This window comes from Rutidosis leptorrhynchoides, chromosome 10 (genome assembly GCF_046630445.1).
Source record: "Rutidosis leptorrhynchoides isolate AG116_Rl617_1_P2 chromosome 10, CSIRO_AGI_Rlap_v1, whole genome shotgun sequence".
Classification (NCBI taxonomy): Eukaryota; Viridiplantae; Streptophyta; class Magnoliopsida; order Asterales; family Asteraceae; genus Rutidosis; species Rutidosis leptorrhynchoides.
Window position 1 is genome coordinate 80,952,926 of NC_092342.1, and position 12,268 is coordinate 80,965,193.

At 34.0% G+C, this 12,268-nt stretch overlaps 2 protein-coding genes across 2 annotated transcripts; both read right to left on the bottom strand.

Annotated features, from left to right (window-relative positions):
- Nucleotides 1-710: 710 nt before the first annotated feature.
- LOC139872078 (ruBisCO large subunit-binding protein subunit beta, chloroplastic-like) lies at nucleotides 711-5,258 on the bottom strand. The gene is made up of 13 exons (XM_071859884.1): nucleotides 5,085-5,258; nucleotides 4,877-5,002; nucleotides 4,537-4,674; nucleotides 4,366-4,461; nucleotides 4,035-4,274; nucleotides 3,418-3,652; nucleotides 3,133-3,302; nucleotides 2,514-2,591; nucleotides 2,367-2,438; nucleotides 2,183-2,287; nucleotides 2,014-2,106; nucleotides 1,666-1,918; nucleotides 711-1,038 (listed from the first exon to the last, which is right to left on the bottom strand). The coding sequence occupies exons 1-13, from the start codon at nucleotides 5,241-5,243 to the stop codon at nucleotides 1,016-1,018; spliced, it is 1,788 nt and encodes a 595-aa protein (XP_071715985.1). The 5' UTR covers nucleotides 5,244-5,258; the 3' UTR covers nucleotides 711-1,015.
- A 3,984-nt stretch (nucleotides 5,259-9,242) lies between these two features.
- Nucleotides 9,243-10,172, bottom strand: LOC139870406 (uncharacterized). Its single transcript, XM_071858217.1, has one exon. The coding sequence runs from the start codon at nucleotides 10,170-10,172 to the stop codon at nucleotides 9,243-9,245; it is 930 nt and encodes a 309-aa protein (XP_071714318.1).
- Between the last annotated feature and the right edge of the window lie 2,096 nt (nucleotides 10,173-12,268).

The following is a 12,268-nucleotide window of genomic DNA, read 5'->3' on the forward strand; positions in this document are numbered from 1 at the left end:
AGAAGAGTGAAGAAGAGAGCAAGTATTCTATCTTTCAAGAAAAAATGGTGTGCCAATATGCTTACATTCGTCCGATATTTATACTACATAAAGTGATGTACAACTTCATAATATTCCAAATGTCATTTGCTATTTTGGTTGTATCTATAAAAGTTTGTCAGCCACTTTTAATATTTATAACAGTTTGCTGTATTCCTGGACATTTATGTTATTCAACTTGATACCAACTTCGTTCCAAATCTATAGTCCCAATGTCACATGTACTTTTTGTTTATTTTCCAATCTTATCCCATACATTTTACTTATCTTTTTTGTCTTACATGTATAAGGTAAAGGCGCAAAAAAACTTTCACATTTTTTTTCTCCGTTTATGAAAGTGAACAATTAATTTGAGATATCTCAAAAATGAATAGCTGACAATATAATTGGGACGGAGGGCGTACGTGTTATGAATATGATTTGTGACTTTGTAGTTTTTAAAAAAAATTCCCAATGGGGTTTCCTGAGCCTCGGAAGTTACGGACGTCTTGCGTTCGAGCCTCATTTGAGGGGGTTTTATTGCACGTGATGCCCGTATGAATTCGCCATGGGGTTTCCTCCTTAGAGCGGTAAGCCTACAATGTTCGTCCCAGAAAATGATCGGTAGATGAATTTCGACATCGCATTCGGACCCCATCAATGACTCTAACCACAGTTAAAAAAAAAAAAAAAAAAAAAAAACTACATAATACACACATAATACCTTTACTATATACCAAAAAGTACTACTCGTTACAAAACAAATCTTACACTTTCTTGTTTTCCCTAACTGGATTCTCAAGAGAACTGGATCGAAGGCCTTAAACGAAGCTTATCAACATCCCTTTAGTGCATTCCATAAACCCCATTTTCGAATATTAATTTAATTCTTGTCTCCATTGTATAATCACATCTTGTAAATTCACTTGATCAGCTCTAGTTTCATGTCCAAAATTGGAAATGATTCAAGAAACGGTTGTATACATCCAACCAAATCTTACAAACCCATGGGACCAATTCCTGTGTGATTGCATACATATATTAACATAATTTACAAAACACACACACATATAGCTTCATATTAATAGGTATGACTAGGGGTGTGCACGGTACGGGAAAAACCGAGGAACCGAACTGAAACTGAGGAACCAAGCGGTTCCAAACCGAACCAAGCTATTTCAGTCCGGTCTTCGGTCCATATTTTCCAGATTTTCGATGTTGATCTTCGGTCCAGACTGGATCAGACCGAACTCGAAAATAACACCAAAAATAACCGAACCAAACCGAACCGGATTGAACCAAAAATATATAGTTTTGTCCTCGGTCCAACTTTTTACTACAAAATGAGACCAGTGGCGGAACTTGAACCCGGATACAGATGGGGCGAGTGTAAAATTTAATAAATTTTTCAAAGTCAGCAGGGGTAAACATTAAAAAAAACCTTATTTTTTGGTACAAAAGAATTTTTTAGTGTAAATTTTTTTTCTTCGTTAAATCCAGGTGGGGCGGATACCCCTTTGCGCTACACTAAGTTCCACCCCTGATTGAGACTCGGGACAGAACCGAACCGATTTAGTTTGATCCGGTTTTGTACCATTCACAACCCTAGATGAGACTGTGTGAGAGTCAAGTTGGTTAAATAACTACCAGAAGTTGGCATTGGATTTGGCTTTGGTTTTGGCTGCGGCGTTTGCTTTGGTAGCCTCATTCCTTCAACAACTGGTCCATCGATGTCGATCACAACGGCATCGGAGGTCAAGAACGTCTTTGCAACCGATGCTGCGTGCTCGATACAACATCTAACTACCTTTGTGGGGTCCATAATACCAGCAGCCATTAGGTCCTCATATTGATTCCTTGCAGCATTGTAGCCATAGTTCAAGTCATCATTACACAAAACCTAAACACATTAAAACCAAGGCACAACATGACAAACATATCACTCGTATATAACGTTAACTAAGGCAGCTGACAGTTAGTAATAGATATAGATACCTTTTCTATAACAACGCTACCATTAATGCCGGCATTTTTGGCTATTTGCCTTGCTGGATATTCCAAAGCTCTTTTAAATATGTCTGCTCCTATCTTAAATCACATAAAAAATATTTTCAATAACAAATCATTAGTTTTTAAATTTTTTTGAAGATAGTTGTAGTTTTACCTTCTGCTCTTCATTATCCATAAGTTTTTTGATATCGTTTATCTTCAATGATAGCCTCAATAGACAACAGCCACCACCAACGACAACTCCTTCCTCAATTGCGGCCTTGATTAGAAGAATAAAATGTAGACGTTTACGCACAGAAACAAAAGTCAACGAGTTGACCATAACTAAGTTTATCTACCTTGGTTGCATTTACAGCATCTTCCATTCTTAATTGTTTGTCCTTCAGTTCAACTTGTGTTTGAGCACCAACCTAAACATGTATTCAAACATTTTTATAATTAAATTACACGAAAATGTTTCAAAATTTTGAGATTGTCAAGCTTACCTTTATAACCGCAATTCCTCCCGACAACCTTGCTATCCTTTCATTAAGAATTTTCTTTTCAAAATTACCTTCGGTGTTCTGCAAACTAGGTGGATCAGAGTTCATAGCATTTTAATATTCAGAGACCATACAATTCCTTAAATCTTTTAAATATATAGACATACTTTTAAGGCCAACTTAATTACTATCTCCTTCAAAAAACGATATGGATTCTTAAAACTTGCAAGAAATAATAAAGTAGGAGGCAATTTTACCCATCATAATGGAAACGGGTCAACCATGGGCTAAATAATTATTGATAACGGGTCAACATGTTTTTTCAACCGAAGTTGTGATGTGGTCCAGCGTTTGGTGGCCTGCCTCCTTTAGGGGAGGTCAGGAGTTCGACCCCATTGGCTATGCCCCGTATGGGATTGGTGCGGGTTACCGTCCATGCCCCGTATGGGATTGGTGCGGGTTTCCTCCTGGGCACGCAGTTGGGGGGCGGGTATAGCAACTGCGGGAGATGATCGCGTGGGTGGTTAAGTCCCCCGGGTGATCCCAACTAACTGCTGTCCAAAAAAAAAACATGTTTTTTCAACCTCTTAGAAGGAGCTGCATATCGGAACAAGTGATGTACCTCAACAAGCCTTTGGATTTGAGTGACCCGTTTCTTGACTGCATCTTGAGTGCTTCCATCAGTAACTATTAACGTTGAATCTTTCGTTATGACAACCTTACTCGCTTTTCCAAGCATGTCCTCTCGGACCCTTTCGAGTGTCAATCCCGCATCATCCCTCACCACAGTCCCTACAGCACCATATCATGGGAGTTGACCTAGTCAATGTTAGTCAACATAAGCAGTTGACCTAGTCAACATATGCCTTCCGGTAAAATAATTATACTAAATATTTGAATTGATTACCTCCGGTTAATATAGCGATGTCATCTAAATAGTGACTTTTGCGGTCACCGAAGGCGGGAGCTTTAACAGCTGCTGCCTTAAGTATCCCCTTGAGTTTATTTCGAATAACCGGAGCCAAAGCTTCTTTCTCAATACCCTCCGCTATTATCACAAATGGAAAATTCCCATTAACCGCAATATTCAATATTCCATATATCTCCTCCGGATTCGTAATAATTTTGTCAACCAATAGTAACTGCAAGCAACAAAATTCCACACATTATGGGTATGTTTGGTAAAAAACGTTGGTAACTGGTATCTTTTTAGATGTATTTAAGTGTTTGGCCGAGTATCTGGAACTAATAAAAAAAACAAAATGACAAAAAGCTAGGAGATTTTGGCTTCTAGCTTTTTCCTTCCGTCTAAATGCTTTGAGTTCTTTTAACCAAACGAAGCTTTTTATTAAATATGAGCTTTTTCATAAAAGATAGAAGCTCCAAAAAGCTCCGTACCAAACATACCCTATGTACCATTTGATCAAAATTTCTAACACATAAAACCCACTTCAGACTTTTTAAAAGTCAACATTAGTCAAACTATACCGATATATGTTTTTGCAACAAATAAAGAAATCTTACCTTGCAATCTTGAAACTCTGCTTTCATAGTTCTTCGATCAGTAAAATATTTAGACAAGTAACCACGATCAAACTGCATCCCCTCTACAATTTCTAGAACATTCTCAGAAGCATTTCCTTTATCAATAGTAATAAAACCGTTTCGACCTACTCGTTTCATAGCTTGAGAAATCATACTTCCAACTTCAAAATCATTACCAGCGCTGATAGTGGCAACATCACACAGCTCATGATCTTCAACCTACATTTTTGGCTGCCAAGTTTAGGCATTTTCAGCTACAAATTCTCTGAAAAATACACTAAATTTCATATTTTATTACAATAAATATTACCTCTCTAGATATCAACTTGAGTTCTAAAACTAAGGCGTCAGCAGTTTTTTGAATCCCTCGCGATATCTGTATCGGGTTCATGCCTGCTCCAATAACCTTTATAAAATGATATGTTTAGTACAAGTCTCAACATTTCTAGCTTCCATCGATAAGTTTTACGTTTTTTCGTACCTTAACGCCTTCGCATATGAGACCATGGGCAAGTATAATCGATGTGGACGAACCGTCACCAGCTAAATCATTTGTTTTAGCACCAGCTTGTCTCACTAATTTCACACCTATATTCTCAAGAGGGTCCTCTAATTGAATCTAAACAATGAATTAAACCACTATAACTTATTGTTTTCTATTCACAATTAGCAGGAAATTAGTACATATCCACACACAGATAACAAATTGGCATTGTCATTTATCAAAATAATTATGAACCACACTGAAGCATTTCATCAAACACCTAGAAGACAAATATACCCACCATATAAAAGACTTAAATTAATGGTGAAAAAGGTACCTCTTTAAGAACAGTTTCACCATCATTAACAATTTTGGGAGGACCATATTTATTTTGCAGCACCACATTCCTACCTTTTGGGCCTAAAGTTACTCCAATTACGTCAGCTACTTTCTTCACCCCTGCCTGCACCCAAAATTTATTGCACAACAATATATAAATATTATTTTTTTAAGAAATATATAAATTAATGGGAGTGATGACTGACCAGAAGTTTGGTTGTGGTTTGACCATCATGATTAAAATGGATTTCTTTAGCCATGGATGTGATTGGATTCAGTGATTTACATTTTCTAAATTTATAAACTTTTGGAATTTTAAAAGATTTATTTGGAAGCGGTGAGATTGTAGATACAGATGATGCCATGTTTGAACTCCAAGTGTAAGGATAAACTTCCTGTGAAACTTAATAAAAATTAAATATTTTTCTGTTAGAACTTAGAAGTAGTTGTTTTCAAGCGCCTTTCTTAAATTTTGGACTTTTAAGTGGGCCTTTTATTTCAGGGTACTACCTCTAAAGACGAGGCCCAACAAAAAAATCATTTTTATCTACTACTCCGTATATTTTTAGGTCGTAACAAATTAATTTGTTTTCAATCGAATGATGTTAATGAAGATGTAGAATTGGAACTAGAATCTCGGTGTTCTGTAGAAAACGACAATCAAGATCAGGCCGATCATGAAGCTAATTTTCCACCGAATAGTCACAGAAGAAAGCATTCAAAGTCAAGGAGCTCAAACCAACGAAGCTTGGCTTGAGTGGTATGATGTGGGAATTCAACTTGGGGTACTGCCAACTCAGGTTCAATACCCACTCCAAGCAGGGAGTTTCCAACCTTTGATGGTACTGCCAACATCAATGCGATTTGGGAAGGTCTCTGAGGGGGTTTTCCCAACCTTCGATAGTACTGCCAACATCGTCGCGATTTGGGTTTTCGCCTAACGCGTGTGTGAGTGACAAATGAGAGTATTCGATGTCGATATCGCCGTTAAAAAAAAGGTCAAAAGAGCCCAAAGTTGATGTAGAAGTTGAAATGGACGTTAACTCTGAAGAGGACGAATTGGAGGCTGATCAATCGACCATTTTTCCCAGTAAGTCGATTAAAGTTTACGGTAAAATTCTAAATCCAAAGAAAAACTCGTATAATAACAATAGTGGGGGGAAATGAGAGAATTTTATTGAAGGTATGTTCGATAGTATTGAGCGACCGAACAAAAATAAACAATGAGGTATCAACGTGGAACTCTAGAGGTTTTGGGTGGAACACTAGAGGTTTGGCAATAAATAATGCTCACGTTTTTACCATTAAAGGTTGTTGTTTTCATTGGTTATTTATACGCTCTGTATAATGAGGTTGATATGGGCTTAAAGCCTTTTATAGTTGTATTGGGCTTTGTACAAGGGGACAAGTTTACTTGGTGTTAAAGCGGGTTGTTTTGGAATTTTATTGGGCCGACTTCCAATCGCAAGGAACAAAGTGGTGTTTAATGAAGCACATTCCAGTTGGGTTATTTTAGTTACTAGTATTAAGATGTAAGTATTCCAGTGGCTTGTTTCGTCAAAGAAAAGGATTCATTACACACCGAGTATAGAGGAGCATATCATGTACTCTTAGCTATGGACTGTTAATTGTATGTTTTTTAGTCTCAATGCTCTTTTGGTCAGTAGTTATGCAAGTCCAAGGGCCTGGAATGAGGTTGTTTTCAAGGACCTAGAAGGAATTTGGTGACTTCTACGCTGGAGTTCTAAGTAATGCTTGGATGTGCAGGTCATAGTGTTTACTTCATTTGTTTACTTTAAATGTATTGTTACTGTATGAGAATACCTTCATTTGTTTCAATATAGAGTTTGGCAAGGTGGATGGATAAGTTCTATGTAAATCCAATTCGATAAAATCATGTAATGTTTGATTTTTCACTTTTTCGTTAAAAATTCATATATAAATTTTTCGTTTTTTGCCAAAAAAAAAAAAAAAAGTAACAAATTAATTTACTTTTACTACTTCTATAAAGAGATAAGAATAATAAGATTAAATTTGTTAATGCCCTACTTTATACATATAAGACAAAATAAGTGGATGAAAGTTAAAAAAAATAAAACTATAAAGGTGACAAAAAATACAGTGTCATAACGATTTTTTTTAGTTTGCGTGTTTTTTATCCGAAGACAATTAATCTTGAAGGAGGGAGTATTGAACTTTGAATAATATATAGTATATTTAAGACTAATTATCGAATAAATTTGATGTAAAAGAGTTTCATTATTATATTTTTAATAGCTTAAATCTAACATGTATATTAAGTTTTTTAATTTGTTTAACGGTTTACTATTTATCTCTTGTTCAAAAAGGCATAATTACGAAATTTTACTCACGTTGATTAATGTAAATGATAAATGTATAGTGTTCTAAAATATATTGTTGTTGCATATTTTGTGTGGTTGTAGTTAGAGGGATAATTCATTAATGTTTATTGTGTATGTTGTTCACATAAGATGATGTAAATGTGTGAAACTCGTCATTTGCAGGAGCTCATTAGAGCATTCATAAATTCGTATAAATGAGAGTCTCATTCATGCAGATGAAGACCATGCTGGTTAGCATGTCTATTCGTACGGATGGGTTGGTTCATTCGTACGAACCAAAAGTCCATTCGTACGAATGGGCCTACAGACTTATAAATACAAGTTTTATGTGTTATTTAAGGTTAAGAGGGTTTAATCTAATTCTGGTTAGCCGTATCTGGTGAATCCGGATGAGCTTAAGGGTTATCATGCTTTATCTCCCTAAGCAACTATTGTTTCTCTGCTCGAACGATTAATAATCTCGACATTCATTAATATATTATATATTATTCGTTTACTTTTGATTCATTGTTTATCTCTTTCGTCTTTGTTTGAACAAATTCGGGTACATACATACATTCATATATACAGTGGCGGTACTTAGTATAACTCAAAGAGGGTATTCGTCTCACCTGGTTTTAACGGGGAAAAAATTTTTACACTAAAAATAAAAAAATTTACCAAAAAATAAGGTCTTTTTAGTATTTACCCCTCATGACAATGAAAAATTTATTTAATTTTTATGCTCGCCCCATCTGTATTCGGGTTCAACTTCCGGCACTGCATACATACATACATACATACACACACATACATACGTACATATATACATACACACACACACATATATATATACATACACACACACACACACACACACACACATATATATATATATATATATATATATATATATATATATATATATATATATATATATATATATATATATATGAGATCATCAATTTAATATTAATTTTTCTTAAAAAGAAAATCATGGGATACATACTGTAAATAATGAAAAATAAGAGAGTAAGGGATTTTCTTTAATGATTGGGTAGGCAACATAGTTAAGTAGATTAAATTGGAGGTGCTTTAAGCTTAAATATACGTAAATGACAGCTTTGAGGTATAGAGAAACTGACATTGCCAACTTTACTTTCATATTGTTTATTTAATTTTTGTATAGTTTTATTCTAGTACCATCTTGAAGCAAGAGCTCACTCTTATTTAATGTAGTCTTATTATATTAAATTAACTTAACTAGCATAGTTTTAAATTCCAATTCACACTTGCAACTTTAATGGCATTTAGATTGCTTTTTAATCACATCTTAATCTTATAATTATGATAACTTGAGCAACATATCCATGTTACCCCAAATAAATATAAACTAGTTTGCTAAGTTCCCCACTTTACCGCGAAAATCAAATTTACATGATTTAATTTTCTGTATCCGAACAATCGAGCACACATAATTTGAAAATTTTTCTTGATCGATAGTAAAATAAAAGGGTTAAGAAAATTTTATGATTTTTCTTGACAACTTTAAAGGCATTCATTGTGCTTAATATAAATATAATCGTAATAAAGAGTAAGCGTTAAACAGAAGTCAATAATAATCATCATGTACTAAGTATTCATGCACGTTAGCCACAACCCTTTAAAATTTGTTGAAAAATTTGTTTTGTAAATTTTTCTTTTTTTTTTGAAAAGCTGCGTGATATTATTAATAAGAACGTCATACAAACTTTACAATATCATAGTCCACAAGAAGCGGACTGAGGATATAACACCAAAAAAAATACTCCAAGTAAGTTACAAAAGTGTCCACAACACTCTCGGATTTGATCTCCAAACACCAAAGTCTTTAACTATCTTACATTTTCTTTTTAAAATCCACAAATGAGATAACACTTTTACCTCCCCAAGGACGTCTTGATTTATGATCGATGTTCTCTTATCCACCGGAGCATGAGCAATCTTATTCCTCCATTTCCATATGGGCCACAAAAGCACATATCAGGCCGCAAGACATAGCTTGTTCAAATCATCATATCCCAATTTGAAACAAGGGGAGTTGATAATATTCAAAATACCCGAAGGTAAAGGGCTCGTGATCCCCCACCAGCTGATGAAGCCCCGCCAAATAGGATTCGAAAGAGAGCAATTAGAAAATAAATGTTCTACATCTTCATCAACTCTATCACATAATGGGCAACCAACGGTTAATAGCGCCACACCCCTAAACTCCAAATTGTGTAGAGTTAGAATTCGATTCATGCATATCTTCCAAATAAAAATATTTACTTTTTTAGGGATACTAGGGACCCAGCAGCTCGATAACGACCCAGGTACCAGGTTAGATCCGAGCATGACATGATCACACAACGAAGAAAGTCTTTTTACCGAAAACTTACCTGTTGTACTGAGGTCCCATTTCCAACTATCAAGAAGAGTAGACAAGTGAGTGGCAGCAGAAAGCAAAGCTTCTAGCTCCTGAAGTTCCGAGCACAATCTACCTCTGATTCTCGATGACCAACACCAATTCCCTTCTAGACCGCAGCTCGAGTTATTAACACGCTCAGACACAGTGGCATCTTTAGTATTTTCCAAAGTAAAAAGTCTCAGGAATAGACCTTTCAAATTATAATTCAAATTTGGAAGCCATTTATCAAACCAAAATAGCAATTCGTTCCCATTGCCCACCTTCCTTGAAATCGAAGCTGTGAATGGGATCCCCATCTTATCTATCTCCAGGCCACATTTATTGATTTGCTTCCAAGTAGGCGAGAATCTACGCTCATCACTGTTCAAACCTAAACCACCGTCTTCCCCATATAATGAATGTATCACTTTACGCCATAAGGCGTTCGGTTCGAGTTTATATCTCCACCACCATTTGCTTAAAAGGCTCAAGTTTTTAGCCCTTAAGTGAAAGGACCCGTTCATATACATTATAAACGATTCACAATAGTTGATTACATCGCGAGGTATTTGACCTCTATATGATACATTTTACAAACATTGCATTCGTTTTTAAAAGACAAACTTTCTTTACAACGAAAATTGACGGTATGCACACCATTTCATAATACATCCAACTATAATTGACTTAATAATAATCTTGATGAACTCAATGACTTGAATGCAACGTCTTTCAAAATATGTCATGAATGACTCCAAGTAATATCCTTAAAATGAGCTAATGCACAGCGGAAGATTTCTTTAATACCTGAGAATAAACATGCTTTAAAGTATCAACCAAAAGGTTGGTGAGTTCATAGGTTTATCATAACAATCATTTCAATATATTAATAGACCACAAGATTTCCGTTTATAAATATATGTACACTCGCAAGTGTATAAAAGTATTCTATTAGTTGTAGGCACCTGGTAACAAGCCTTAACGTTCATATTTTACCCTCTGAAGTACACCAGATCAGGTGTGTTTAAAATAACCTCGAAGTACTAAAGCATCCCATAGTCAGGATGGGGTTTGTCAGGCCCAATAGATCTATCTTTAGGATTCGCGCCTACCGTACATAGACAAGTAGTTTAATGTTACCAAGCTAAGGGTATATTTCTGGTTTAAACCCACATAGAATTAGTTTTAGTACTTGTGCCTATTTCGTAAAACATTTATAAAAACAGCGCATGTATTCTCAGTCCCAAAAATATATATAAAAGGGAGCAAATGAAACTCACAATACTGTATTTTGTAGTAAAAATACATATGACGTCATTGAACAAGTGCAATGTTGGCCTTGGATTCACGAACGTATCAATATTGAGATTCAATATTGCAGGAAAAGTATGTAGACGCAACGGAGATGATAAACACTAGTTTGACTCACGAGCAATACTCCCGAACCATACCCATAACCTCCATAGCTTTAACCCATAATTTTCTTAGCTCTATCCCGCTCGAAAAACAATTTCGAAATCACTCGGACAGCACTCCGTCGTAATATTTTATGTATACTGATAATATCTTGAAATAATACGGAGTAAATATATATATATATATATATATATATGTAAATTGATTGAGGGAGTTTAGAGAAAATATTTTCAAGTTTCTCTCAAATAATGAAACCTATTGAATTCTATTTATAATAGATTTTTGAATTATTAAAGTGAATTATTAAAGTGAATTATTAAAGTATGAATTATTAAAGTGAATTATTAAAGTATGAATTATTAAAGTGAATTATTAAAGTATGAATTATTAAAGTGAATTATTAAAGTATGAATTATTAAAGTGAATTATTAAAGTATGAATTATTAAAGTGAATTATTAAAGTATGAATTATTAAAGTGAATTATTAAAGTTAAGGTAAAGTAAAAATAAAGTAAAGGTAAAGTTTAAGTATAGTAAAAGTATAAAACTATGTACGTATAATATGCGTATAAATATATATAATATTAATTTAAATTGTTATATATATTTAATAAAATAAAATATAAATATCATTATCTTTATCATACTGGTTAAGTAATGAGTTGTTAAAAGTGGTTCTAGATATTTATAATAGTTATATACGTTTTAATAATAAAGTTCTTTTTAAACTGAAAACGTTTTTGTACGTTTGAAACTAAATCAAATAAATATGATAATTTTGTTTTCCAAAACTAAATATATTTAAGAAGCATTTTGTTTAAAGGTTAAAATAACGGAAATCGTTATATCATAAAACGTTTTAGAAAAGTAAAATCATATATTTTCATAATAGGTTTCAAGTTTTTAAATTACAGTCTGTTGGTGAAGCATGCGATAAAATTCAAAGGTTAAATAAACGTATGAAATAATCTTAATGAAAAATGTCGAGTTACTTAACTTGTCGATATCCAACATCTAAGTTATTTACACTCCACGTTCTTACTTATAAATCACTTTACCATTTTCTGAATGTCATCAAAAAGAATAGATTTCTTAAATCACAGTGGACCTTATAACATAGACCCGTAATCATATCACAATGTATCTGATAAATCAATCATTTGATATTATCTTCTAATTCCATCGATAAACATATTGAAACAAA